Source organism: Phyllosticta capitalensis (assembly GCF_038381095.1).
Source record: "Phyllosticta capitalensis strain CBS 128856 chromosome Unknown BKA78scaffold_12, whole genome shotgun sequence".
NCBI classification, from domain to species: domain Eukaryota; kingdom Fungi; phylum Ascomycota; class Dothideomycetes; order Botryosphaeriales; family Phyllostictaceae; genus Phyllosticta; species Phyllosticta capitalensis.
This window is the reverse complement of record NW_027117450.1, coordinates 855,056-881,894: the sequence shown is the minus strand read 5'-3', so window position 1 is coordinate 881,894 and position 26,839 is coordinate 855,056. Positions and strand designations below refer to the sequence as shown.

The 26,839-nt window shown below is 56.6% G+C and overlaps 11 protein-coding genes across 11 annotated transcripts; 5 read left to right on the top strand and 6 right to left on the bottom strand.

The window, feature by feature from the left end:
- The first annotated feature begins 772 nt into the window (after positions 1 to 772).
- On the top strand, positions 773 to 2,043 carry BKA78DRAFT_53280 (uncharacterized protein). The gene has a single exon (XM_066893326.1). The coding sequence runs from the start codon at positions 867 to 869 to the stop codon at positions 1,803 to 1,805; it is 939 nt and encodes a 312-aa protein (XP_066739234.1). The 5' UTR covers positions 773 to 866; the 3' UTR covers positions 1,806 to 2,043.
- A 238-nt stretch (positions 2,044 to 2,281) lies between these two features.
- On the bottom strand, positions 2,282 to 4,001 carry BKA78DRAFT_333957 (periodic tryptophan protein; the record flags this gene model as incomplete). Its single annotated transcript, XM_066890149.1, has 3 exons — positions 2,282 to 2,797; positions 2,848 to 3,721; positions 3,775 to 4,001. 3 exons carry the CDS (start codon positions 3,999 to 4,001, stop codon positions 2,282 to 2,284), a joined length of 1,617 nt encoding a protein of 538 aa, XP_066739233.1.
- A 3,705-nt stretch (positions 4,002 to 7,706) lies between these two features.
- Positions 7,707 to 9,118, top strand: BKA78DRAFT_258572 (phosphatase 2C-like domain-containing protein; the record flags this gene model as incomplete). Its single annotated transcript, XM_066885295.1, has 2 exons — positions 7,707 to 9,012; positions 9,063 to 9,118. The coding sequence occupies 2 exons, from the start codon at positions 7,707 to 7,709 to the stop codon at positions 9,116 to 9,118; spliced, it is 1,362 nt and encodes a 453-aa protein (XP_066739232.1).
- Positions 9,119 to 10,335: 1,217 nt separating this feature from the next.
- On the bottom strand, positions 10,336 to 11,367 carry BKA78DRAFT_300017 (uncharacterized protein; the record flags this gene model as incomplete). Its single annotated transcript, XM_066887137.1, has 2 exons — positions 10,336 to 10,941; positions 11,314 to 11,367. 2 exons carry the CDS (start codon positions 11,365 to 11,367, stop codon positions 10,336 to 10,338), a joined length of 660 nt encoding a protein of 219 aa, XP_066739231.1.
- A 1,233-nt stretch (positions 11,368 to 12,600) lies between these two features.
- On the bottom strand, positions 12,601 to 13,503 carry BKA78DRAFT_53177 (uncharacterized protein). The gene has a single exon (XM_066893324.1). The coding sequence runs from the start codon at positions 13,274 to 13,276 to the stop codon at positions 12,719 to 12,721; it is 558 nt and encodes a 185-aa protein (XP_066739230.1). The 5' UTR covers positions 13,277 to 13,503; the 3' UTR covers positions 12,601 to 12,718.
- On the bottom strand, positions 13,504 to 15,202 carry BKA78DRAFT_53176 (uncharacterized protein). Its single transcript, XM_066893323.1, has 3 exons — positions 14,505 to 15,202; positions 14,061 to 14,440; positions 13,504 to 14,005 (listed from the first exon to the last, which is right to left on the bottom strand). The coding sequence occupies exons 1-3, from the start codon at positions 14,978 to 14,980 to the stop codon at positions 13,731 to 13,733; spliced, it is 1,131 nt and encodes a 376-aa protein (XP_066739229.1). The 5' UTR covers positions 14,981 to 15,202; the 3' UTR covers positions 13,504 to 13,730.
- BKA78DRAFT_53175 (uncharacterized protein) lies at positions 15,203 to 16,290 on the bottom strand. The gene has a single exon (XM_066893322.1). It carries the CDS (start codon positions 15,996 to 15,998, stop codon positions 15,426 to 15,428), a length of 573 nt encoding a protein of 190 aa, XP_066739228.1. The 5' UTR covers positions 15,999 to 16,290; the 3' UTR covers positions 15,203 to 15,425.
- On the top strand, positions 16,181 to 17,075 carry BKA78DRAFT_53248 (uncharacterized protein). The gene is made up of 3 exons (XM_066893325.1): positions 16,181 to 16,372; positions 16,447 to 16,633; positions 16,686 to 17,075. Exons 1-3 carry the CDS (start codon positions 16,362 to 16,364, stop codon positions 16,941 to 16,943), a joined length of 456 nt encoding a protein of 151 aa, XP_066739227.1. The 5' UTR covers positions 16,181 to 16,361; the 3' UTR covers positions 16,944 to 17,075.
- An 867-nt stretch (positions 17,076 to 17,942) lies between these two features.
- On the top strand, positions 17,943 to 18,941 carry BKA78DRAFT_357162 (uncharacterized protein; the record flags this gene model as incomplete). The annotated part of the gene is made up of 1 exon (XM_066892174.1): positions 17,943 to 18,941. The coding sequence occupies one exon, from the start codon at positions 17,943 to 17,945 to the stop codon at positions 18,939 to 18,941; it is 999 nt and encodes a 332-aa protein (XP_066739226.1).
- Positions 18,942 to 19,453: 512 nt separating this feature from the next.
- Positions 19,454 to 20,592, bottom strand: BKA78DRAFT_258751 (uncharacterized protein; the record flags this gene model as incomplete). The annotated part of the gene is made up of 4 exons (XM_066885307.1): positions 19,454 to 19,612; positions 19,669 to 19,980; positions 20,039 to 20,356; positions 20,434 to 20,592. 4 exons carry the CDS (start codon positions 20,590 to 20,592, stop codon positions 19,454 to 19,456), a joined length of 948 nt encoding a protein of 315 aa, XP_066739225.1.
- Positions 20,593 to 23,073: 2,481 nt separating this feature from the next.
- On the top strand, positions 23,074 to 26,800 carry BKA78DRAFT_258990 (uncharacterized protein; the record flags this gene model as incomplete). The annotated part of the gene is made up of 4 exons (XM_066885327.1): positions 23,074 to 23,271; positions 23,375 to 24,682; positions 24,758 to 26,696; positions 26,775 to 26,800. The coding sequence occupies 4 exons, from the start codon at positions 23,074 to 23,076 to the stop codon at positions 26,798 to 26,800; spliced, it is 3,471 nt and encodes a 1,156-aa protein (XP_066739224.1).
- Positions 26,801 to 26,839: the final 39 nt, after the last annotated feature.

The following is a 26,839-nucleotide window of genomic DNA, read 5'->3' as shown; positions in this document are numbered from 1 at the left end:
ACTCACGGTCCGGCGCTAGCAGCCAGGCAAACTAAACAAGGCGTGGTCGTTGGGAGTAGCGAGGGCGCAAACGCGAGGGGCCCCTGGCTAAAGAGAACGGTTTCTCGCAAGTGTCCAGCCTCCTGCTGTTTTTGGAAGACAGGAGTGGTCGCGGTCAGCGGACGTTTAAACGGCGGGGTAGTAGACTGGCTCCGGGAAAAAAGCTGGCAATTGGCGGTGCAACAGTGAGAGGCGTCAGGAGACCGCGTCAGAAGGTCCGAGAGGGTGGTAAGCTGGACTGCGAAGCCGGAAGACGGAAGGAAAAAAAAAAGAGGTTGGCGACGATAGGGCCTTTGTTTGTCTGATTGTAGCGCAAGTCGATGGACTTTGAAGGAGCTGACTGGCAGCGGTAAGTGGCAGTGGATGCCGTGTGCGTGAGGACTAGAAAGCAAGGCGTGGAAGGCCGTGTGAGCACAAGGAACGATGGCTGTGAGTAGCTGGTGTAGCGTGGGTTTTGTTTCGATAAGTAAAGACTGGCTGGACAGGTAGAAGGAACGATGTGCCAGAGATCGCGGCCGGGCGATGAGATGGGAAGGAGGGTAGGAATGAGGAGAGGAGAGTGGAGGAGATATGGGCAACGGGGGGGGGGGCGCGTGGGCATTCGAGGGTCGCGCGGCCTTTGAATTCATGGGACATGGAACCAGCCTGCTCGACGACGGGGGACCTGACCACTCTGGACCAGCAGGCTAGCCCCGTCTGGCCAATGGGCGCGGACGAGGTGCCGCTTGAAACAGGTGCATCAAACGACCCTGGCCGGCCGAGCAAACACGCAGTCTCAGCCAGCGACACTTAATACGCTCCCCACTTGGTGAAGACTCACCTCAACTATGTGCCGATCATGCATCTCCTCAGCATGTGGTGGTGAGGAAAGAAAATTCACACCTCAACACCATCGCCACGACGCCGCCTCGACACGTCGTCGTATCTCCACGACCATGCGTCGGTACGCTACGTGCCTCCAGCCAGCCCACCCAGCGCCTACACCACCTATCGACGCGCCAGGGGAACCGCCCGCCATCAAAATGCCCATGACACGATCCATTCGCTGCAGACTCCCGGCTCCGCTCGCCTACCAACAGCTCCAGCGCAAAAACCACTTGCTGGGACTGGAACCCTCCAGATGCGGCCCGCCGTTGAACGGACCCATTGCCATGCACGTCTTCCTCGTCCGTCGTCCTCGGTCTTTGTCGCGCCGTCGGGGCGGCCGACTTGCCGGTCGTGGAGTCACTAAGCAAGCCCCAGAATGCTTCGCGACAACCTCCAAAGGCGGCGCATTCTCAATTATCGCGCACTTTTTCGTCGACCTGGGTAAGCTGTCCTGCCACCCCGGCCAACTGACGTTGCCAAGCGCGGCATGCAGGTCCAGCGCGTCCCTCAGCCGCCCACCGTTGCTGCACGCTGCCAGCCCGTGGACCCTCGCGACCCTTCAGCTCGCAGCGGCTGGCGACTCCAGGGTCTCTCTCTCTCCTGTGCAAATTCCACTTCTACCACCAGGCAATCTGTCAGCATCATCAATGTTTGTGAGCAACCAAAAGCAACCAATCGCACGCCATGGCTCGTCGTCGTCATCTCGCTTTGCTTCTTCGTATATTGCCTTTTTTTTTCGCCATCCAGCAGCCATGCGCTCATCGCACCAACAAGCTTGTCAATCACACATCTCTCCTTCAAATTGCTCAATCAATCGCTTGTCCAGGTTCACGTCGGTCCATCACACGGCGCTATGCCCTTCTGGGGTTTCCCATTCATGTGTGTCGTTACAGGGCTGAAGTTTAAATCGCGGAGCTGTAAGGAACGTGAAACCGCCATTCATCAACTGCCCACTCCTGCCATGTCGCGGACAAGGCCCGCCAAGGCCCGACGAAACGCCCTACAACAACCACTGTGAACAAGTTTCGCGGCCTCCGCAAGTGGAGGATTGGCCATGGGGAAGAAACACTTTTGGTATTTCCTGCTTATCAACAGCGTTGCTTCTCCACCTATACATCGTCTTCGCGATCACCGCGCTCATGCTGCCCCGAAGCAAATCTGACCCAGCCAGATGCTGCTCCCTGGCGAGCTCCCCTTCCAGTTCCCTGCGACCGGGCTCTTTGCGGCCACAAGTCAAGGGTCGCTTTCTGGAAGAAGCTTGCTACGTCGATGATCCCTCTTCTTCACTGGCGGGGCAGCTGGACCCCACTTTCTTGTTCCTGACAGCAATTTCTCAAAGCCGTGCCATTAAGCTCTTTGGCTCTCAGCCCATCATTCACTCCTCCATAGACTCCCAGCCGTCGGGAGCATCACTGCCGTCATCGTCGTCGTCCTCGCCCTCCTCGCTGTCGGATTCGCTGGCGGATTCGTCGACGCCCACCAACCGCTCTTTGACTTCGCCCTCGTTGGCGACTGGCCCAACTCTGTCGGCAAACGCCCGCCGGATGGCCGCATTGGTCGACGTGTCCCACACCTGAACCGACCCTTTGCTGCCGGCCACGGCCAGGCGGAATCCGACTTCCCTGTCCGGTGCAAACGTCGTCGAGAAGACCTTGCCCACTCCGAGGTTTCTCGACACAATCATTGATGGCCCGTTTGCCTGAACGTTCCACAGCTTCACCTCCTTGTCCGTCGACCCCGTCGCAATGTAGCCAGGGATGACGGGGTTGATGTCAAACGACGATATGGACTCGTCGTGAGCCTGCAGCGTCCAAATCGGCTTCGACTGCGACGGGTTGGACGGCGCCAACCGTGCGTCGTGGTAGTGGATGACTCCATTTTCAGTAGAAATCTGCATCTCAATCAGCGGGTCGATCAAACTTGGCTGCAGCTGTTACTCACGTAGAAAAAGTTGGGGTCGTGGGGATCCCACTTGACCTGCTCAACGTCACTCTCGACTCCCCACCTTGGCGCCTTGGCTTCCGGCGCTCGCATGTCGGCCGCCACTACTGTCCTGTCGTAGCTACCGCTCAGCAGTACAGTAGTTTCAGTGGGATGCCATGCGAGCGAGCACACCTTGTCGGTGTGGTAGCTGTATGATTTGGCGCACTTGGTGGTGCTGAGATCCCACAGCTTCACCGTCTTGTCGGCTGACGACGAGGCAAGCAGGTTGCGGTGGGAGCGGTTGTGGGCGAGCGAGAGGACGGCGTCGACGTGGTAGTCATCATTGGCCTTTTTGCTCTTCTTCTTTTTCTTCTTCTTCTTGTCCGGGTTGGCAGCGTCCTCGGCGCCTTGGCCCAGAATCGCATTGGGATACATGCAGTCGACAATGTCCAGATCCCACAGTTCAATGTCTGGGTCCATGGTGCCCACGGCGACAAAGTTTCCTCTCGAGTTCTCATCGATGGGACCCTTGCCGATGGGCGTGTTCAACCACTCCAACGCAAGAGGAATCGCAGGCAACATGATGTCGTGGTGCACGTAGAGATTGTCCGCTTCATCTTCGTAGACATAGACTTCCAGGTGAGCCATCTCGTCCTCTATCCGCGCCGCCAACACGAGGTTGTCAGACTCCAAAATCTGCAAGTCTTCCCGCTCGACGTCATCGTCCAGGTTGTCCGGCATGGTTATGTAGGGGTCCTCGTCGTTGTTCTCGTGGTACACAAGCGACTTGACGTTGCCGAAGATGGCCAGCGGCTCGCCGTCCTTGTCCACTGCTTGCTCATCATCGTCGTAGTGCTCGAGGTCGTATTCCTTGAGGTCGTCGTCGATTTCGCTAGGTGGCGCATGTTAGTTTTCAAACAACCACGCAAGCGCAAAGAGAATTACATGTCGTCCTTGATCTTGTTCACCACGGCGCCCGTCGCCTCGGCCTCGCCATCATCCTTGCTCTTCTCTCCCTTTTTGGCCTCGTCCAAATCCTCCTTTGCGTCGTCCAGCTGCAGGCGCGCAAGCTGCTGTATGCGGTCGAACTCGTCCTCGTCAAAAACGTATTTCTGCGGGAACGGCGCGGCAAAGCCCCGCGGGACCCACGTCGTCGCCGTGATCATCGACATGGTGGCCGGGGCGATGTATGCTCGAGGAATGCGACGCGGCTCTTTACCGATTGGCGTCGTGCGGATGCGTGGTTGCGGTGCGTCCAGAAATTTTGGACTGGGGAACTCGCCGCACAGACGCTTTTTGCGTTTTGCCCAGCCACACCGTCCGCGAGCCGCAGCTTGGCGGCTGTGGCCGTGCGCGTCTTCTCGCCGCGGAGGTTTACCAACACCTTGCTCTTTGGACGACCCGCTCCACGTCTGTCCGCCATCAGGACGCGCCTGAAAAAACAATCTTTCCGATCCCGCGCTGGACTTGTCTGCCCACCATGGACGACTACCAAATCGCGCCCAAACGGCGCAAGCTCGACGTCTCGCGCTCTCGCCCTCCGCCTCGAGCTCACCAGGATTCGAGATTCGGAAACTCGTCGCGCGAGCAGACTCCCCGCGCCTCTGGCCGCGCTTCAAGCCCCCGCCAAAGAGCATTCGAAGGCCCGGAGCCCGGAGTGGATCAAGAGGCGGACATGGCGTTGGACCGGGACTGGTACGGAGGTGAGGAAAACGGGCACGCGTTCGGCGACGAGACGCACAACCCATTTGGAGACGAGAGCACTTGGGTCGAGGCGATGCGGAACCAGGCGTTGGCGGAGAAGAAGAATAGCCAGCGGCTGAATGCGCGGCAGCGGCAGAAGCAAAAGGACGTCGACGCCTGGGAGACGAATCGCATGCTGACGTCGGGCATTGCGCAGCGGCGTGACTTTGCGGGCGACTTTGAGGACGACGATGACGGCACGAGAATACACTTGTTGGTCCACGACCTCAGACCCCCATTTCTGGATGGCCGCAAGATCTTCACCAAGCAACTCGACCCCGTTTCGGCCGTCAAGGATCCGCAGAGTGACATGGCCGTCTTCAGTCGAAAAGGCAGCAAAGTTGTCAAGGAAAAGAGGCAACAGAAAGAACGGCAGCAGCAGGCCAAGGACTCGGTGAACATGGCAGGGACGACTTTGGGCAACATTATCGGAGTAAAGGAGGAAGACGGAGACAGCGCTGCTCCCAACGCCCCCGGGGCAGAACCGGAGAAGAAGGGCGGAAGTCAGTTTGCAGAGCACTTGAAAAAGAGTGAGGGCCAAAGTGACTTTAGTAAGAGCAAGAGCTTGAGGGAACAACGGGAATATCTTCCTGCTTTTGCCGTACGAGAAGAGCTCCTGCGCGTCATAAGAGACAACCAGGTTGTTATCGTCGTCGGTCAAACGGGTTCGGGCAAAACGACGCAGCTGACCCAGTTCCTCTATGAGGACGGGTACGGCAAGTTTGGCATGATTGGATGCACTCAGCCTCGCCGTGTTGCTGCCATGAGTGTCGCCAAGCGAGTCAGTGAAGAGATGGAGGTTGATCTCGGCGCTCTCGTTGGATACGCAATCCGCTTCGAGGACTGCACCAGCAGCGACACGCAAATCAAATACATGACAGACGGAGTGTTGCTCCGCGAGTCGCTTGTCCAGCCAGATTTGGACAAGTACTCGGTCGTCATCATGGACGAGGCGCACGAGCGAGCGTTGAATACCGACGTCCTGATGGGATTGATCAAAAAGGTCCTCGCGCGTCGCAAGGACCTCAAATTGATCGTCACATCCGCAACGATGAATGCTGAACGCTTCTCGCGCTTCTTTGGCGGCGCTCCCGAATTCTTTATTCCTGGAAGAACATTCCCAGTCGACATTCAATATTCGCGCTCACCGTGCGAAGACTATGTGGACAGCGCGGTCAAGCAGGTGCTGGCGATTCACGTCTCGCAGGGTCCGGGCGACATTTTGGTCTTCATGACAGGTCAGGAGGATATCGAAGTTACCTGCGAGCTGGTCGAGGAGCGGCTGCAGTTGCTTGTCAATCCTCCAAAGCTTAGCATCCTCCCGATCTACAGTCAGATGCCGGCGGATCTGCAAGCGCGGATTTTCGAAAAAGCGCCACCCGGAGTCCGAAAAGTAATTGTCGCAACCAACATTGCCGAGACCAGTCTGACTGTCGACGGCATCATGTACGTCGTCGATGCTGGTTACTCAAAGCTCAAGGTGTATAATCCGCGCATGGGCATGGACACGCTGCAAATCACGCCCATCTCCCAAGCAAACGCCTCGCAAAGAGCTGGCCGTGCCGGCAGGACTGGGCCTGGCAAGTCATTCCATCTATACACGGAAAGGGCATTCAAGGAAGAGCTCTACATTCAGACCATCCCGGAGATTCAAAGAACCAACCTCGCAAATACTGTGCTACTTCTCAAATCTCTTGGAGTCAAAGATCTGCTAGACTTTGACTTTATGGACCCTCCGCCGCAAGAGACGATAACGACATCTCTGTTCGACTTGTGGGCGCTGGGGGCGCTCGACAATATCGGCGAGCTGACGGACTTGGGCAAGGCCATGACGGCATTTCCAATGGACCCGCCGCTGGCAAAGCTGATCATCACCTCGAACGAGTACGGCTGCAGCGAGGAGATGCTCACCATAGTGTCCATGCTTTCAGTTCCCAACGTATTCTACCGGCCCAAGGAGCGTCTCGAAGAGGCAGATGCGGCGCGCGAAAAGTTTTGTGTGCCAGAATCAGACCATCTCACGCTACTCCACGTGTACTCGCAGTGGAAGGCGAACCGATATTCGGACTCGTGGTGCATCAAGCACTTTTTGCACCCCAAGGGCCTCCGCAGGGCCAAGGAGATCCGCGAGCAGCTTGAGGACATCATGAAGATGCAGCACATGTCGTTGGTGAGCTCTGGCACGGACTGGGACGTGATTCGCAAGTGCATCTGCTCTGGCTACTACCACCAGGCGGCGCAGGTCAAGGGCATTGGCGAGTACATCAACTTGCGGACAAGCGTGACGGTGCAGCTGCACCCCACGAGCGCGTTACACGGGCTGGGAGTACTGCCGGACTATGTCGTGTACCACGAGCTGATTCTCACGTCCAAGGAGTACATGTCATACGTGACGGCCGTGGACCCGCACTGGCTGGCGGACCTGGGCGCCGTCTTTTACTCGATCAAGGAAAAGGGCTACTCTGCGCGCGACAAGCGCATCACCGAAATCGAGTTCAACAAGAAGGCTGAACTAGAGGCTCAGATGGCCGAAGATCGCGAAAAGCAGGAGGCTGCGCGGTTGGCCAAGGAACAGCAGGGCGCAAAGTCAGCAGTGCGGAAGCCGACGACGGGCAGCGCGGTGCGGCGGGTTGCGACTAGCGGGACGGTCAAGAAGCCCGCCATGGGCCGGAGGATGGGGCGGGGATTCTGAGGTGAGAGGGGTGTTTCCGTAGCGGAATCTTGTTGGCTCATGTTGGCACAAGGGAAACATTGGAGTTGATGTTCGGTGATGGTGCAGGGCAGGCGGGCCGTTGGTGCGCCGAGCTGGCGGGCGTGCACTGCATTTGTTGGTACCGGTGACGCATGCTGGGCCCAAAAATGTTGACGCGATGGGGGAAGAAATTGAGAACGAGGAATCCCACCAGAGAGAGAATTCATGATGGATTCAGACTTGTTTGACGCCGCCTGTTTTCTCCGGCGCCCATCTCAGCCGTCACGTGTGGGCTGTTGGCCGCTCCGCCGCCGTCCTCGGAGCGTTTCTGCCAAATGCCACGCTGATATGACGGCGACCTGCCCTCTGCCTCTGCAAGAGTCTGACCCAAGTGTCGCTCTTCAACACCTGCTGCAGCTTCAGCTTCAGTACCATCGCTGGGATGCCGACCTGGAGCTGGAGGATCCCACACCACCGCGCCCACCACTATCTCCCCCGTTCACAGCAGCACGCTTCCACCGCTTCTAAGCTCCGGATTCCGCATCACCGCACACAACCTCCACTGCAACCACAACGCCTGATTGCTCCCTTTGCCGCACCGCGGGTCTCTTCCCTCTCCGACCGCCCCTTCATTGCCTCTCCGTTCGAGTACCGCCGGCCATGGGCCAGTCCAACCACGAGCATTGCCCTGCGCGCCCTTCTCCGCTTCTTCACATGGACGCCGCGCCGCCCCGTCCCGCAATCGCGAAGCCGCCCGCAACTCGCCCAGGGCACCACAACACCAGCCCCCGATGAGTCGCGCTTGATCCGGTCAGCCTCGCCCTTTTATTTTGAAGCCGGCTACGCGCTGTATGCCAAGAGGGCGTCTCGGCCGTTTCCTCCGCCCTTTTTGTCGTACCCCTCGGGCTCCTTTTCCGATCCGCTCAGCACGCATAACCGCAGCCGCGACACGGTCAATGGCGAGATGATCCGCGGCATCACCAACGGCGACGACGCGGTGCTTGTCTCGGACAACTTCATTGGCGCAAACGACGGGGTCGGCGCGTGGGCGGCCAAGGAGCGCGGCCATGCGGCGCTGTGGTCGCGGCTGATATTGCACTTTTGGGCACTGGAGGCAGAGCGCGACCTGTACGGCGGCGAGAACAAGGAGCCGGACCCGGTCGAGTACTTGCACCGGGCGTTTGAGGCGACCAAGGACGCGACGAGCGCGCCCAACGAGTGGTACGGCACGACGACGGCGTGCGGCGCGCTGCTGGGATCCGACGTGGGCGGCGACGCGACCAAGGTCAAGCGGCCGGTGCTGTGGGTGACGCAGCTGGGCGACTCGCAGGTGCTGGTGCTGCGGCCGCGGACGCGCGAGGTCATCTTCAAGACCAAGGAGCAGTGGCACTGGTTCGACTGCCCGCGCCAGCTGGGCACCAACAGCCCGGACTCGCCGCGCGAAAACGCCGTGCTGGACCGCGTCGAGATTGAAGAGGACGACGTCGTGCTCGCCATGTCCGACGGCGTCGTCGACAACCTCTGGGAGCACGAGGTCGTCCAGAGCGTCCTCGACAGCATGGCAAAGTGGGAAAATGGCGACGCGCGCTTGCTCAGGGGCATCGAGCCGGGTGACCAGTGCTACGCCGACGCCATGCAGTTTGTCGCCGAGGAGCTGGTCAAGGCCGCCAGAAACGTGGCAGAGGACCCGTTTGCCGAGAGCCCGTACATGGAAAAAGCTGTGGACGAGGGTCTCTCCATTGAAGGAGGTACGTCTTCTCCCGAAAAGATCAGCTCGCACCAAGCTAACATCCCGGAGGCAAGCTCGATGACATTAGTGTCGTGGCTGCGCAGTGCAAGCGCCGTAAGGTCTGAGGCTTTCCCTCGTTGACACGCACGATTCAGCAGAACCGGCAGAAGCAGTAGCCCAAGCACGGCTTGACACGAGCTCTGGCTGACATTTGTGGTGCGCTGACAGAAGTGAACACCCATCTGGAGATGGAGTTTACCACCTTCACGAAACTGTCCCAACCACTGCCTGCTCTCCGTGTTCGAGATCCTTGCCAGTCGGCCATTTGTTGCTCGAGCGGGATGCTGATGAGCAGCGACGGCACATGATGGAGAAGGGCCTCCTTCAACTCGCCAGCTAGGCTGCAGACCGGCCCTGCCAGACAAACATGCTCTGCGACCAACTTCATGGGTGAAACCCACATCCTCCGACCCCTCCTTGCGCCTGCTCACGCTATGAAGCTAGAGGCCAGGTCGTACTACCGCAAGAAGACTAGGCGAGACTGTTGGGCCCACCAGTGTACAGCAGAGTACAGCACAGAAAGAACGAGTCGGAGCAAGCCAGTCGGAACGACGAGAGACAATCCGCCGGGGAAACCACAGACACACAGGCGACATCAGCGAACATGACCTCTGATTCTAGTCCTCATCTTTCCTCCAGCGGCGAAGCACAGACGGAAGCAGTTTTGGAAGACAGAAACCTCGCAAGCAGGCAGAAAGAAGAAAGAGTCATTGCGCTTGCTCTACAGTAGCCTCGTAGCGAAGTAGAAAAGAGTAACACACTTGTAGATAATCAAATAATCAAGTCAATCCAATCCAAAACCCATGTGCGTAGACCACACGTCCCGACTGGCCGTTCCCCCCTTCCCTACCACCAGCAATCGAAAATCAGAATCCCATTCATTTACTCATCCATCATCCCTAATCCTTTCCCTCCCTACCAAGTCACTGCAAGCGAGAAAACCATCCAACCAAACTTTTTGACTATGCTCTCTCAAGACGATGATGTGTAGGTGATGATAGCCACCGGACCCTTCTCATCATGTTTCTAGATACAGCGAGGCTAGGCTTCAAACGCTCGACGACGGCACAATAACCGCTCGTGATTGATGAACCAACGTCGAATAACCAGGAAAACTTCCGACGAGGGAATTTCTGGTGGGCAGGTAATGGAAACGAGGGGAGGAGGAGAGCACGCGAGGCCAGGCAGGCAGAGCCATGCGTATACAAACAGAAGAATAGGTCGGCAACAAAAGGGGGGGGATCAGGAAACCAGTAAAGGGGGTCAGTCAGAAAGCCACCCCTCAAGCCGCCGGCGCCGGTGCCGGCGCGCTCCCCTCGACCCAGTCATAGACCAAGCGGACCCTCTTGACGCCCTTGCCCCCCTTGCCCCGCACAACCACATGCCTGACATACCTCCTGACGCCGTCGACGAGCTCAAAGCCCCAAATCTGCCACGCCATCCAGCCCCTGTCGACGCTCTCGACCCAGCTCTCCACCACCTCGCCGCCCTTGGCCGTCACGCTCTCGTCCCACTCGCCCTCCTTCATAAACGCCACGTCCTCGTTGCGCTCCTTGGCCACGTCCTTGCCGGCCAGGTCGCCGACGGCGTAGTCGTCGCCGATCTTGGACAGCGTCGTCCAGCGCGAGCGGCCGCGCACCGTGCCGAAGACGTGGTCGACGTGGCTGTCGAAGGACCAGGTGAGGGTGCGCTTTTCGGACGTGCCCTTGATGTTGCCGGGCGAGAGCGACTGGTCGATGTCGATGTGCGTCGCTTTGCTGTCGCCGTCGGCGGAGACGTATTGGTGCACGTGCAGCGTGACGGTCGCGAACGACACCGTTTTGCGGATGAGCCACGAGATGCCTTGCAGCTGCATCACGGCGTCCGAGTCGCCCGAGAGAGTCTTATTCTGTGGCTTGCGTTAGCTGTGTCGCTCGATTTGTGTTGGGCGGGCCGCGCGCGTTGGTCGTCAGGGGAAGAGGAGGCGGCTGCGTAGGCGAGGGGTGCCGTCAGGGGGCCCAAGTGAGCGATCAGGGGGTGCGCCGCTGCCAGCTGCTCGCGTCAACCAGCACCCAACGCCTCCCTCCGCCTGGACCGGGGCAAGGGCGGACGCTAGAAGCGCGGGTCGGCATGGCGTAGGCTTCGATGCTGCCCGGTCCGCTCTACCCACGTGGGGCATCATGCGGGCAGGCTGCTCTTCAGTGGGCATGCAAGGGGTGGGCGGGTGGTGCGGTGGGGTAGCGCATATAGGTAGCGGCCGTAAGACGTGAAACCAACATACCATGACCCAGGCGCCGTTCAGGTCGCGCAGCGTCTTCTCAGGAGGGGCAGCCATGGTGTCGAGGTGCTGTACTTGGTGCCTTTGCTTCAAGCGAAAGTTGAGGTCTTCGGGAGGAAAGCTTCCGCGGCGAGTGATGGCGCTCGACGTCGAAATGAGCCAGTGCAGGTAGACGGACAGGGGCTTCTGTCGGCGGAGGAGGAGATGGTGGTTGTTGCGGTTGCGAACGCGGTGATGGTTCTTTGGGGCAATGGTAAGGAACAGAAAGGCGATATATAATTCTGTTCTGGACTGTCCTGGCGGTTGATGCTCTGGGGTAGCTCGAGGTAGGTAAATAAGGTCAGGCAAGGTGGGTAGCGTCGGATCGGCACAAGGTGGGTAGGACTGGGTCTGTGTTTTTCGGTTTGCGTCTAAGATGGTGGACAAGGTGTGGGTAGGTTGTAGTAGTGTGGATGATGGTGGATGTTTTGGTTTCTCTCTTCACATGTACCTAGGTCGATTGCGATTGCAAACGCGCACGCAGTCTGGCCTGCCGCGGGGTAAGCGTGGTTCTATTCGGTGGGTTAGGTGCGATTCGGCGCTAGGCAAATGGGGTAGTTTCGACACGGGAGGGTAAGCAAAAGGAATGCCTACCTTGAAATCAACCAACGAAGTCGTGAAACAGACCAATTGGGCAAGAGTGCGCGTCTGGTTGCAAACGACGGCCGGCAGTAGGGGCTACTGGCCACTTATCAGCCTTGGAGATGGAGGCAGCGTCACCCACGACCGAAAGTCGTACGGTGTCGTCTCGTCTTACCCCACGGCTCCACCTCCACGAATCGGGCAGTAAACGGACAAGGCGCACAGCCACATCTTGACACAGACATATCTCCACCAACAACACAACACGCCGACCTCTACAACTTCCAATCTGCAGTGACCTGCGTGTAATCAACACCCATCTCCACCTCCGAAAATATCATCACCACAGACGGGTCTCTTCGGTCAGCTTGACCCCCAGTCGCACCACCATCTTAACCGCCTTCGGCCCGGAGCCAAAACCCAAACCCAAACCCAAACAACAAGCTTAACGGCGACCCGTCCGCCCGCCAGCCAGCCGCCGGCGGAACGACGACCGCTCTCTCGTGGACCGAAATCAGCACTTTATCGTTGGCATCGTCGTCGTCGGCCATGAGTTGCGGCCGACTATACTCGCCGACCTCCGACTATTTCCACAGAGCATGCGCATGTGAAGTCTCGACGCGCTCATTGGCCCCGCTCGAGTCACCTTGACTGCCTGACTGACTCCCGACAGACGACTAAGGGCCTCAGTCGCGGCTCTGAATAACCCAAGCCGATATGTATTCTAGAGCATCGCGCACAAAAGCCACCTAGTCATCCCACTAGCCACCTCACCTGCCCTGCATCCTCACCAGGCCATGTTTCGCGTGGCGTCAGCATTATAACTCCCCTGTTCTGCTATACCCACGCCTTGCTGTCGCCCCCTAAACGCCGTAGGCGCGGCTTTGTCAGTCACTACTAAGACATGATCGAACGACGGAGCGAATGGCTGATGAGGTGGCATGGCTTGGTACCTGTGTGCCTGTGTTGCAGAAGCCAACTTCGCACGCAGCAAAGCGTAGCGCGAGGACCATGCGCAGGGCTCATGGCTGCTTGTGCGGTTGTTCAGGGTGTTGATGAACAGACGGGGACAGGGGAAATCGCAATTCTCACTAGTGTGGTAGATGGTAGGTGAGGTAGTAGATGTGCTTCCAAAACCATGCATTTGTCTACAAGGAGAACATGTGTTTGCCGTAATACATTTGCCTCTGACTTTTCGAATGTCTCCTATGGTGCAGTTACAACGTCCCCGTGTCGTCAGTACCCCAGTCTTTCCAATCGACTTCAGTCTTTCCGATCGACTGAGATGCTTGTTGCTGTTCGCGTCACCCACTACGGGTCGCCGATCAGAATTTCTTGCCTTCATTCACAAACCCCTCCAGCGACGGATGCCGTGGTCATGGTCCGAATCCAACTTGTTTCTCGACTCATTGCACTGAATGGCGAATCAATCGTTGGACTGTCATCTGCATTCCCCCAAGTCTGTACCGGACGTTGTGAGTAGGGAAGCCAATGTACTACGGGCACTTGGGTTTTCTGCGGGATGCCGATGAGCCGGGAGGAAACCACGCCTCGGGGATAGTGTGTGCTAAGGTTGACCGTGGATTCGTGGACAGGCTGAGCACAGAGTCGAATTGTAGTGATTGCACGCTGCACAATCTCCTAGAATCGTCGGGAGAGAATCGTCCCAACCTTCTGGGATACCATGTGAGAGCCGCCTGATATGACCAGAATATTGGGGTAGAGATGTTGGGACCAGAAGTGGTCTGAGCCGTCGGCCAGTCTTGAGTTGCATAAGAAGCGGTGCTGACTTTGGCGTTCTACAGTTCATCCAACACCCGCAGCGGTCCAGAGTCTCCCTGACCCATCCCCTCCGACGTCATCGAAGGTTGGTATGTAGGGGTGCTCTGCGAACTGTGCAAGCTTTGGAAGACCTCGCGAACAGACGAGGGCAGATCATAATCAACGCTCTTGTTCGAGGACAGGAGAGATTCCGCAACGTCGGCGCTCTGTGACCGAATGCCGTACAGAATGTAGGACACAAGGAAAAGGGCAGCCAGAGCGCCCAGAATGCCCCATAGCATGCGGAGACGTCCTAATATCTGGTCAGCACGCCGTCTCGGCTCGGCTCCAAAGCCGCGTGTACTTACGGCTCGTCTTGATCCTCCACTCTTCCTCGAGCTTCTCCCTTTGATCCACCCGCTTCTTAGCAGCATCCAACCTGACCCTTAACAGGCGCGCCTTCTCCTTGGACAAGACTATTCGTGCCTCGAAATCATCCAGCTGCAATGCCTGTGCTTTGAAATCGCCGATGCTGTCAAGCGAGTTGTTTACTTCTTCCGCCAGGTCATCTGCATCCGTGGCAAATTCATCGCGCAGGTCTTTTGTCAAACTCGAGAGCTCTTGGAGATGGTCGATCATGGACCGCAGACCAGACACTTTTTCGAGTATCGAGTAGTACGTGTCGTCGAGGCGCCGCGTCGTGGCCATGGACTGTTCGGAGAGGGTATCCAGAGCAGACTGGAGTTGTCTAAAAAGACCATGTTAGACTGCGACACAAGGACAGGGCTGTAAATATCCGAAAGGGAACATACTCCTCTCGCAGCTTTCTCAAAGCCCGCTCCTTCTCGACGTCCTCAGGCCTGACCATTTTGGTCGGGACGCGTGGGAACCCATGTTCGAGCGCTTCATTCAAAGCTGTCAAGCTGCCCTCTTTTGTGCTGGTGCTGCCATCCCCAGGACTTGTTGTGGTTTTGAGGTCCTTGTCCTTCTCCTTTCCCGGCTTCACGAGATCGCCGAACCCGGTTTTTCCGGTGGGCAGGATCGCACTCTTAATCTCTCTGTCTTCCGCATACTTGTCACGGTGGCTGTGGTGGTGGTGTCCATGATGGTGCTTGTGGTGGTGCAGGCCCAGGTGGGAGCGGCGCGACTCCTTGGAGGGTGGAGCGGCAAACGTGCTGCTGCGGCCGGATTGCTGTAGTTTGGCTAAGCCGACCGGGGCGGAAATGTGGTGGTGGTCGCGATCGCGGTCAGGGCGCGCATCTTTGGAGAGGTGTTTGGGAGAATCCATGCCATGATGTGGTCATGGAAACTCTCGTCGGGAGAGAGGGGAGTGGTGTTGTGGAGATGGAGGGCGTGCGAGCGGTGGACGTCATTAGATCCGCGCTGCCCAGATCGACAAGGCGGAACCCAGTACCACGACAACAACACACCATCGCCTTCGCAGCAACATTCCAGCCCTACCACCTCTCTATCAACCTGTCAGCCTTGATTTTGTTGCCCCAAGCATGGCAAAATCGTATTTCAAATGTTGCCACGGTTGAGAACCAGGAGGTCATCATTTTCTCATGGCTAGACTTGTACTCAAGACCCATGCCGCTGGCATCGTTTCCCAATTCGCCCAAATCCAGCATCTCCACTGTGCCACCTTCATCGACCCGAAAACCTAGTAATGTGGCGCTGCCAGTGGCCATACGGTCCTTAGAGACCAATAAATCGCATCGCCCAGTCCCAACTCAACCACCCTTCCTCTGCTCTCGCGTCGGAGGGAATCGCTCAGGAAGGCCTTCGTCTTGACGCATTAGCCTTTCTGACCTCCTCTTTGGTGGAGGGAACGGCTCTGGGAGACCTTCATCTTGATGCTCTTGTGTCTCTGACCCTCCCTTTGGCGGAGGAAACGTTGCCGGAAGACCCTCGTCGACAAGCTTTTGCTGTTCCTGCTTCGCCGCCCACGCGCTGTATCGCTCAATCCACATCAAGTTGGTGCGCCTGTCGCAATCGGTCGGCACCGTCTCCTCGCCACGGCGCACCCTCTCCTGGTACTTGACAACCGTGTTCTGGTATACCTCATCGGCATACTGCTGCAACCTGCTCTTGGTACTCTCAAGCACAACGGGACGGACGTCGCTGACTGTGGCTGGCTGGACCGGCTGGGGTGGTTGCTCTGCCATCTTACGAGTCCTATAGCCCTCCTCCAACTCATCGACGGACTTGCCAAGTCCAGGGCCGAACTCAGCAAAGAAGTTTCTCCTTTTTTCCTCGAAAGTCATGGGCGGAGCCGTAACTGAGGAAGTCGGTTCGTCCTTCATCTCTTGCTCATTCAAGCAGGTGTCGCGGTAGTTCTCGCCACCAGACGACTTGGCAGGACTGGCCGCCAGTGAGACTGTGATGTCTGTTAGCGACCTGCCAAAAATAGGAAAAGGAGTTTGTGGCGGTTGGCGGTACCATTGTGAATGTTGTCGTCGACATCCATAAAATCAGGAGGTGAGCTGGACCAGAGAATCGGAGGAGTGACGGAAGAGACAGTAGGTTTGGGGTTAGGCTCGGTTTCTTCTCCAGTCTTGTCGAGTTGAAGATCTTCTTTCAGCTTGAAGTTGCGTTGAACATACTCGGGTATGTCTCTTGGTTTGCTTGCACCACCACCGCCACCACCAGGTTGATCGTTGGCGGACATGTCTCCGGGGTAAGCAACTTGGTCCTGGGAAGTGGATGAGAAGTTGATGTGGATTGACCACAGCTGATGTGTCTGCGGTGAAGAATATGTTCTCGTCTCATCGACGCTGCGATCTCTAGGGAAGGGTTCCGTTTGAGCGGGTGCCAATCGCGCGGCTGCCTTTCTGCTCTTGCCACCACGCACATCCACAGCGCCTTCCTCGTTTGCTCGTTTTTGTCTCATGCTTCCAACGGGAGATCGAGACGTTTCAGTACCACTCGAGGGACCGAGGCGAGCCTACCTCGTTTGTCTCTGCGTTTGTCTTGCACTGACTTTTACGCAGCTCGCAGTGTTCTCCCTGGGACTCGTGTCCAGTACAACAGCCTTGGCTTCGTGGCTGCAGAAGGTGACTGCCAGTACTAGAGACGTCTCTTGCGCAAGACGGGTGATTTCGGGGTGTAGCAAGAAATGGACCTCAGCAGAGCGGTTTGCATGGAGGGAGCAAGTACTTATGGTCCTCAGAAAAAAGAGTTCATGGCAGCATTGCAAACAATGGCTTCTTCTAGAAGGCTGTCGAGTCTGCACTGCTGAGGTGTGCTGAAAGAGAGTCCTCAAAGATACCCATTGTCGACCTCTACCGCGGTCCAAGCAAGCCTACCTAGCCCGAGGCTTTGAATCGAATCCATCAAATTGAGGAGCAGAAACACTGCACTTCAACAAAGAGATGGAGTCTACAAGCTCGTTAAGTTTCGGAGTGTAGAGAATCCGGCAGTTCCAAGTTTGAGATAGGTTTGCGCATACGCATGAGTTGAATGGGCAGGCGTTGGGCATTTTTGACGGGGTGCGCGTGTTCATGGTTGCTACATGTACTTGGGTAGGTTGTATTGTTGGTGGGCTATCGGGGAAGGCGCCCTGTGGCAGATGGCAGCAGTCGCTAAGGTAGGCCTTTGGATGCCTGCTGTAGTAATGACATTGCTACTGGGTCTGGTGGACGTCAACAGAGTAAGCAAGACCAGAGTCGCCCAGTGTCAACAACACCTTCTCTCACCACAGGCTGCAAAGCTCGCTGCTCCCCTTCATGTTTATATTTTCAAAAGTTTGGTCTACTTTCAAGGACGCTGGCGTGTCTCGCATGGGTACGTCTTGGTGGTGTGCTTGTCGGGGAGGTGGTGATTTTCGATGGTGTTTCGCGACACTGGATCTGCCTCCTGCCACGCCATAACCATGAGTTCGATCCACGTCAGGTCCGAATTTCTTTTATCCTTTTTTGACTTTTTTTTTTTTTCAAACACTCACTGACGAACTGATCCCCACTCTCGCTTGTCTTGCACCCGCGCCTGTACAATGTTGGGGAGTGTTGAGCATCGCCGATCGAGGAAACCATGGTTCCGCAACCCATTGTTCAGTTTGGACCAACCCAACATGATGTCCGACCAGTATAAACAGTCCAAGAAGCCCGTCGAGGCATACTGGTTTCCCACACACCGACTACCACCTCAATATTCAGCGCTTGATACCTCCCGGTCCCCTTGACAACCCCGGCTGCTTGGACACTCGACCGTTTCTGATCACCTTCCTCTCGGACGACTTCATAATCAAGATGCGGGCCGTTAAGATTGGCTCACTCGTCTTCGTGCTCCTAAGTGGAGTCTGTTTCGCTTCACTGGATGGAAGTGGCGACCTCCCAGACTCTGTATCTACTTTTGACGTCTCCACATTCGTCACCAAAACCGTCGAGCCGACTCACAAGACGAAGCCGTCTCTTTTCCCCGCCGGTCCGCCCCCTCAAATCCCCAGGGAAGGGCCCATCAGGACCAAGTCGGGCAAAAAACCCCTCCAGCTCAAAATGTGCAACAACGACAACTTCGACGGCAAGATTGGCTACAAGGTCAAACAAACAGGCTGCTTCAAGACCAAAGCAATCGAGGGAGAGTGCACAAAGTACCTCTGGCATTCGCCCGTCACGGCCATCTCCATGCCATCCGAGTGGAAATGCATGCTGTACAGCCGCGAAAACTGCAGCACCAGGGACGGCCGCATGACGTTGATCGAGGAGGCCACCAGAAACATCGGACCGCACATGAACGACCGCATGCAGAGCTTCCGATGCCTGCAGCAGTACGACGAGCAGACGGCCGAGCGAGCAGCCGTCTGGGCCTGCCGCTTCCACCACTGGCAGGGCCCCTGTCAAATGCAGCGTCCGGAGATAGGGCGCTGCGTCAACCTGCCCGGCAACCTCAAGGACAAGATCCAGTCCTTCACGCCGTACCAGGGCTACGTGTGCACCGTCTACGAGCACCCGCGCTGCAACGTCGAGAAGAAGGGCTACAGCGTCCTCATGGAAACACCCGGCTCCTCCATGCTCGGAAAGCTGCGCTCCAAGATTTCGAGCATCCGCTGCAATCATCAAAATGAGACGGCCGGAGTGCCTCTACGGGAAAGCGGTAGCTCGAGGGAGTATGAGTATGGCGCCGAAGAGTTTGAGCTCATGATTGGGGACAGGCGCTATGGCAACGACGGCAAGAAGCCCAAGGTTATGACCCCGGAGAATTGGGACTTGGACTTTGAGTTTGATTCTGAGCTCTCGCGATCATCTTAAGGAGGAACTCGAATGTTTTACTTTGTTTTTGGGAGTTGAAACTTCTTTGGAGTTCGGGGCCCTTTTGTCATTTAATGGTGCGGTGGAAGGAGATTTTGGTTTCTTTGGCACAATCAACGTGCTCGCGTGGCTTCAAACTAGTCGCAGGTCTTGATAGATAAAGTCTCGCATCACTTACGAAAAACTTGTCCTGGATCAGCCTCGCTTGTCAATTTCCCAAACGAGCCACACGCCGAACGCATCAATGACGCAAAGAAAGATTCAAAGGAAAGATCCCCTCGTAAATTGGATGTAAACGAACCTATCGGGGTATTGTAATCAAACACGTTCGAAGCAAGGCCCCTCGCAAGAGACAGGGGGTGGCTCGTACTCTGACAAGTACCTGTTCAGCATTAGGAACCATTCCATGTCCAGATATCCAATCCCTTCATTCACAAGATCAATGTCAGAATTCCGTCTCAAAAGCAAACCATAAAGCGAAAGCTGTTTCTTCACCGTCAAGAGAACGTCGCTTACGCTTCATCCTTGATGAGGTAGTCGGCCCAGTCGTCCTCGGCGCAGTAGAACGGCTTGTCCGAGCCCAGCAGCTCCAGGTCGTCAAAGTAATAGATGCTGTAGTCGTTGTCAACGCACTTGCCACCGCCCGTGGGGCCGACGTGAGGGCAGTGGATCTGGAAGATTGATCAGCAAGTGTCGAATAGACCCAAACTTGGTTCTGGGGACATACATCCGGGCGCGTGCCAGTCAGGATGAGGTGAATAATCCGACAAACAATGTTGTCAGCCCACACCTCGTCAAAGTCGCCAAACGGCTTGGCAAGCAGCTGCCGAGAGCAGTCTTCAACAGAGGCATAGACTTGGTTGGGCCCGACGCAGCGCTGCTGGATCTGCGGACACAAGGCTGTGACGATGGTGCCCTGCTGGACCTGTGGGTTGTTGTAGTCGATGCCCGAGCTGATGGCCGTCCAGATTCGCAGGCTGGGAATCCACGCGTCATACCGTAGGACCGCGCCTTCGGAATCGAAGCGCCAGAAGGCGACCTACGTGGAATGTTAGTTATGAAAATGCTCTTGGCTATGGGGTTTGACGCAAGCTCACTTGTTTGAGGGTTGTATCCATCGGACCAGGGGTGTGGACGGCCGTCTGCGGGTCGACCATTCCCGTGCGCAGATACACGACTGACGCCGCAATTTCTGGGCAGCCGCTCACGAAAGAGACGAGATCGGCTTCATAAATGCCAGTCTTTGCAGGCGTGGCGCTGGGAATGGGCGCCAGGGCAAAAAAGTACTCAATCGATTCTTCGAAAGTGGTAAAGTTTCCCAGCGGAGTGACTCGACCCTTGGCTTCGGGATTGAAGAGGCCAGGGGGCACGGCCGGACCCCCTTGAGCGACTATGGGGGCATTGTTGGGGTAGACCTATGTCACCCCTCGTGTTAGCCCGGAATGTTTCAGGTTTTGCTCTTCTTTGGTGATTGCTCGAATTCGATACGTACGGTGAGGTTGTAAATTGCCTGAACAGTCCTCAAATTACGCTCGTAATAGGCTTCTTTGGATGCATGTTTCAAAGAGGCAGAAATGGACAAGGTGGCAGGGCTTGCTTGCAAAAGATTTGCAAAGAATATACCAAGAGCAACAATGGTAATGCCGAACATTTTGGACGCTGGGTTGAGCAAGTTTGAGCAGGAAAACTACGGATTAGAAAGTTGTCTCCGGGGGCAGTTCTTAAACATTGGGATGATTCATTATCGACGGGAGGCTTGGACCGCAATCGACGCCATGCGATGTACCAATGCCGGAAACCTAGAAGTAGGGCTGGACCGAGTCATCAGGCCAGTGTAATTAATCCTGAATAAGAAGCCGTTGGCGCGTTGTATTCCTCGAACGCTGCAGCCATTGGTCGATCACGTTGTTAGGGCTGCTTATTCAAAAGCAAGCTCGTACACGAACTGCCATTGACAAGCAGAAACAGGGAATTCCAGTAAAGCCTTCAGCCTTTCTGCATTGATTAAAAAGGAAGGAGGGAGAGGAGAGTCACTTGCTCCTAAATACGGCTCAGCAGCTTCCAGGTGACCATTTCCTAGGCGCCATGACTATGCTCCCTTTTCTGTGGTGATTTTCTTCCACATTGCTCGCTCCAGCATGTTGATCTTGATTGGAAAGTCTCAATCCATGCAGGTAGGTAGGGATTTAAGCTGTTGATGATTCGTGCTCCACGGCTCGCGTGGACACCCAGGCCAAGCTGTAGGACCACCGCAATAGGAAACTCGAGATAAGGCTGAACCGAATCATTGCAATGTCGTCCCGGTTCCTGGACAATGATTCGTTCTTGACGCGGTGTGTTCTCAAAGATTAGTGACTATTGGTTGTGTTCCTAGTTTGGGCTAACCATCCACAAAAGTTAGCACCTGTCTGAGTTGCATCTGAGAAGTGGAGTCGGGATAATTAAGCTTCGCAATTTATTATCACCAACGGGGGTCCAGCTGAGACGACAACCTCGAAGTAGACGCGTTAGGCGCGAAAGTAGCGGGAGACATCGTTGTATTAGTTGGTCTATCCTATTGTCGTAGCTGTTGAGTGTAGCGAAACACAGAAATCCCCTTCAGAACGTCTTCAAAGCTGCCACTTCGCATGAGCATAGTGATTACTCACTTAGCGCATGACATGCATGCATTCTTCCCGCAGATCCCGGTCCTCGACATGTCAAGCAGAATACGCAAAGGACGCGTACCTGCTCATTCTGCCGGGTGTACTCGGTGCCATGGTCATGGATTTCGGGAAACCTGATCGGTTCGTTCGGATGTGGCTAATGATCCCGGGGTTGCGCGTGGCCGTGTTGTTGCTAATGCTTGGCACAAGACGTCCCGCCCATTACCACTGTAGAATCAGGCTGAGCCGTGTTGTTTGAGACGGCTGGATGACCTAGCGGACTGCTGTAGGAACGGAGCTTCGGCGTTTGTCCAATATCCTGGACCCGCTACGGAAGCTGTTAATTTGTTAAGAGACACAGTCAGTCCTCATGCAACTATCAATGAATCATGGAGGTTGACAATGTTTCCACATGGTTTAAGAGGTCATGTTGAGCGAATACGAAAACAAATGTTGTCCAACGTTGAAGCCGAGCAGTTGGAACGTCTTTGATCAACGTTGTCAAGATGGCTCGTGCGGTACCCAGGTGCCATGACAGCTCCTAATGAGCACCGCTCGATAGAGGTCCAGAGTTTGACAGGCCTATCCCAGAATGTGCCTAGGTTCAAGAAAAGCGTTACGAGAAGCGCATTCATGACCTTGGGATGACGATATCGGGATGTAGGATAGCCGGACTTGTTTTGTAGAGGTTGTGAAGCCCCCAGGCTTTTACTGGCCTGAAGAAGGACTGGCAGCCCGAAGATCAGGGGAGGAGAGCACGCCCAAAAGTTTGACGCCAGAAATTCTCCATTTTGAACGAAACTGGTCTTGACCAAATTTCCGACGACGCTTGTTTGCAATTATTGAAATACGATGACACAAAAAAGAGCGGCCATGGTGTTGTGGCACAAGCAGAGTGAGGGCGGCGAATAGTTGGTGGATTGGGCTCCAACGGAAATCGATGCTCCGGCGAACGGTGGAGTTTGCCGACGTCGCGTCCGAGGACTGCGGGCACAGGGCCGTGGATGTAGGAACGAAGATGAGAAAAACAGGAATAGACAGGCGAAAGGGCGCAGCAGGTGAGGTTGTGATGGAGTTGCAGCAGCAGGAATGGGGCGACAGGGATGGGTATGACGATGTTGGGAGTCCCGGCTGGACGGCTGGCGGCTCTGCCACACCACACGACGCACCGAACCACTCCACGGTCGACGCCCAGCCAGCGCCTCCAGGCCAGACCGACTGCTACCCGCTCGACAACTCCTCCGCTGCAAGACCCAGTCTCCCATCTGCTTCTTCGCTTCAGCTTTCAATCAACTCCCGTCTCTACGCTCATCTCCCTCTGACGCGCCCCCTTCTGCGTCGCCGCCCCTCCCGCTAATCCGGCCCGCTCCTCGCCCTAATCTCGTCCACGCCGACCTCCCTAATTCGGCCATAATCGAAAACCCCCTCGCCCGCTTCGCTCTCCGCCAGAGCAGCCTCGAAGCATACACATCTTTTGTACGGGCGCAATGGTCTTCCTGGGCGTCTACCGCGCCATATACGACTACAGCCCGCAGGGTGAGAATGAGCTGGACATCAAGGATGGCGACCTGCTATTCGTTCTCGAGAAGAGCACCGAGGACGATTGGTGGAGGGCAAAGAAGAAAGCTGCCAGCGAGGACGAAGAGGAACCCGAGGGCTTAATCCCCAATAACTACGTGGAAGAGGTGAGAGCGCATCTGCCCCGGCCGGCTGCCGAGTGAGGGGCATGTTGTGCACCTTGATCTTCTCCAAGCATCTCCAGGTCGCATGTATTGACCATGCCCGCAGGCCAGCCCCATTTCAAAAGCCAAGGCCTTGTATGATTATACCAGACAAACGGACGAGGAACTATCATTTACAGAGGATGCCATCCTTGACGTATACGACACATCGGACCCGGACTGGACACTTGTTGGTTTGAAAGGAGAGTATGGATTTGCCCCGGCCAACTATATTGAACTCACCCAGGGCGCTGAGGCGCCGGCTCCGGCTATGCCTGCGCGTCCTCAGGTCCCAGAAACTCTTCCAGAGCCTGAACCCGAGCCATCTCCGCCAGCAGCTGCTTCAACAGCGAGCCCTGCAGCCGCACTCGCAGGATTAATCCAGCAGAAGACTGGCCAACAATCCGCCGCCCCGCAAAGGACCGTCGTCTCCCCTCCCCCGGCCATCCAACTTCCGCGGCGCCAGACTGCGCAACTCACTCCCGAAGAGTCCGACGAGGAACCCCCGGCCCCGAGACTACCACAAAGACCCATTTCGCAAATATCCTCCCAACCCTCGCCAGTTCCCACGCCGACGATTAGAACCCAGTATGCCGACTCGCCTCGCTCTCCAGCGTCTCCGCCCGGCGTCCAGCCCTCTCCGCCCTACAACCGCGCATCTATGCATGCCGGCGATTGGGATGACGACGTGATTGAAAAGAAACAGCATCTGCCTCAGGGATACCATTTGTACAACATTCACGAAATGATTTCGCACATGGGAAAGAGCAAAAAGATGCCGATGACGCTTGGAATCAATATTCCCAAGGGCTTGATCATGATCGCACCTGAAAAGGCGCGCGATGGGCCGCAAAAAGAATGGACTGCAGACAAGCTATCACATTACTCAATCGAAGGAAAGCACGTGTTTATGGACCTGGTGAGGCCCAGTAAGAGCGTCGACTTCCATGCCGGAGCAAAAGATACGGCCCAAGAAATTGTGACTATGCTGGGCGAGCTGGCGGGGGCTGCTCGAGGAGGTGGTCTCAACGAAATCTTTGCAGCTGCGCGGGGCGCGTCAGGCAAGAAGAAGGGCAAGATGCTTTACGAGTTCATGGCACAGGGTGATGACGAGGTTACCGTTGCCGAAGGTGACGACGTCATCGTTCTGGACGATGTCAAGAGTGATGAATGGTGGATGGTCCGCCGGCTCAAGAATGGAAAAGAAGGCGTGGTGCCTAGCAGCTATGTTGAGGTTACAGGAATAGTCGAGTCAACTCCAGACCCCGCCCTTCTCCAAGCCCGTTCGACCGTCGAGCAAAACCGACTCGAAGAGGAGCGCCTGGCCAAGGAGGCCATGAAGAGGAGCAAGGAGGAGAAGGCGCGGGCGACAGAGGTAGGGACCGACATTAATTTTCCTACACGTCATAGTAGTCTCGCGAAAGTGGGTAATGACTCTGCCAAATCACAGAGAAGCAAGCGCGAGAGCAAGGCCCCATCGTCATCAAAGTCAAGTGAGTATACCCCAAACCGCACACGTTCCCTCTCGCAGTACCGATACCAACGGTATAAACGCGCAGAGCCCGATCCATCCAAGACCCGCACGTGGACCGACCGAACCGGTTCGTTCAAGGTCGAGGCGGAATTCATTGGTTTGAAGGATGGCAAGATTCATCTCCACAAGCTCAATGGTGTCAAGATTGCGGTGCCAGTGCCCAAAATGTCCATTGATGACTTGGAGTACGTTGAAAGAGCAACGGGAGTTTCGCTGGATGACGACAAGCCGCTGTCCGAGGTCAAGAGAAGAAACACGGAAAGAAGAGGCCAGCGCACCACCTCGGGCTCAGGTCCTCGTGCCGGAATTAGCTTGGAGGCCGCCAAACCGACGTACGACTGGTTCCAATTTTTCCTCGATTGCGGTGTCCACCCCCAGATATGCGAACGCTACGCCCAGTCCTTTGCCAAAGACCAAATGGGAGAAGAAGTTCTGCCGGACATTAACGAAAAAGTACTACGGACGCTTGGACTCAAGGAGGGCGACATTCTTCGTGTGATGAAGTTCCTGGACAACAAATTTGGCCGGACCGGTGAGAATTCAAAGCGAAGCGTCAGCTTTGGCGACACCTCTGTCATCGAAGACGGTGAAGGTGCTAATGGCGGTCTTTTTGCCGGTCCAGGAGGCGCCTTAAAAAACAACACTCGAAAAGGTCGCCCAGCCCCGGCCGTCCAAACCAACGATGTCGTCGATGCCGACGCGCTCAAGAAGAGGGCCGAAGAGGTCGAAGGCGGCAAGGCCACGCCATTGGCTGGTGCGAAGACTGGAGACAGCGCAACGGTTGGCGGATTCGACGACAATGCCTGGGAAGTCAAGCCATCCAAGCAGCCCGAACCCAAGTCGACGCCGGAAGCTCAGCCTGCCACGCAAGCTACCGCACCCGCCACGACCGCCGCGCCCGCTCCGCCTACTGGTGCCATGGCCGAACTTTCTTTGCTCACTCCAGCTTTACAGCCGACGCCCGCACCGCAACCCCAAGCCCAACCTCCGGCGCCTGCCGCACCCCCTGCTCCTGCGCAAATCGCTCAGCCTACGGGTGCTACTCCAGGTTTGTTTGAACAGCTGGCGAACCAGCCAGGCCAGCCAAACGCGCCCCCTAGAGCCAGGCCTCAGGCACCTCAGCAGACCGGTGCCGGCTCCCTCATTGCCCCTCCACCACAGCGCTCGTCTTCCGCGCCGCAAAATGCTTCTCAGTTTGCTCCGCCGCCGCTGCAGCCGCAAATGACGGGAATGGTGGCTCCGCCAGGGACAAGCTTGCAAGAACTCAACCAGCAGCGCCAGATGCAACTCCAAATGCAGCAGTATCCCCAAATGCAGCCCCAGCCCACGGGCTTCATGCAACCCCAGCAGACCGGCTTTCCCAACCAATTCCAGCAACCTCAGTTCGGCGGTTCGCCGCTCCAAGCCCAGCCAACAGGCTTCATGCAAACGCAGCCCACAGGCTTTGGCCAGCCACACATGGGTAACCAGTACGGCAGCCCATTCGCCGACCCCGTGCGGCCACAGTCCTTCATGCAGCCGCAGCCCACGGGCTTCCAACCGCAATCCGCGTTTGGCCAGCAGGCTCTGCACGCTCAGCAAACGGGCCAGCCGCTGCAACCGCAGGCCACGGGCATCAACGCGTTCCTGCCGCCAGCCCTGCAGCCGCAGGCCACGGGCGCCATGAACGGCTTTGGCGGCCCGCAGCAGAACAACTTCAGTCCGCCTCCTGTCCCTCCGATCCCGAACCAGCACGCGGCGCCCGCGCTCATTCCGCAGAAGACGGGCCCCCCGCCGCCCGTGCGTTTTGGTGTCCAGCCTGGCACGAAGAAGTTGGCGCCTCAGCCTACGGGCAGGGCCAATTTGAGCAAGGCTAGTAAGTCGATCCTTATTGTTGTTCATGGTTTTGGATGTGTGTTGGGAATTGCATGGCTAACGTCTGACCTACCTCTAGCACCCGACAACCCGTTTGGATTCTAAGCCTGCTTCCAAGCCTCGTGGGAGGCATGCGAGCAAGCT

Bases quoted from the DNA above. Each gene is read 5' to 3' on its own strand.
- BKA78DRAFT_53280 (XM_066893326.1), top strand. From the start codon at position 867: ATGTGCCGATCATGCATCTCCTCAGCATGTGGTGGTGAGGAAAGAAAA.
- BKA78DRAFT_53177 (XM_066893324.1), bottom strand. From the start codon at position 13,276: ATGAAGGCAAGAAATTCTGATCGGCGACCCGTAGTGGGTGACGCGAAC.
- BKA78DRAFT_53176 (XM_066893323.1), bottom strand. From the start codon at position 14,980: ATGGATTCTCCCAAACACCTCTCCAAAGATGCGCGCCCTGACCGCGAT. The intron at 14,441-14,504 runs GTATGTTCCCTT...TGGTCTTTTTAG, and splicing joins TTGAGAAAGCTGCGAGAGGA to ACAACTCCAGTCTGCTCTGG. The intron at 14,006-14,060 runs GTAAGTACACGC...ACCAGATATTAG, and splicing joins GTGGAGGATCAAGACGAGCC to GACGTCTCCGCATGCTATGG.
- BKA78DRAFT_53175 (XM_066893322.1), bottom strand. From the start codon at position 15,998: ATGAAGGACGAACCGACTTCCTCAGTTACGGCTCCGCCCATGACTTTC.
- BKA78DRAFT_53248 (XM_066893325.1), top strand. The intron at 16,634-16,685 runs GCGAGCCTACCT...ACTTTTACGCAG, and splicing joins GTACCACTCGAGGGACCGAG to CTCGCAGTGTTCTCCCTGGG.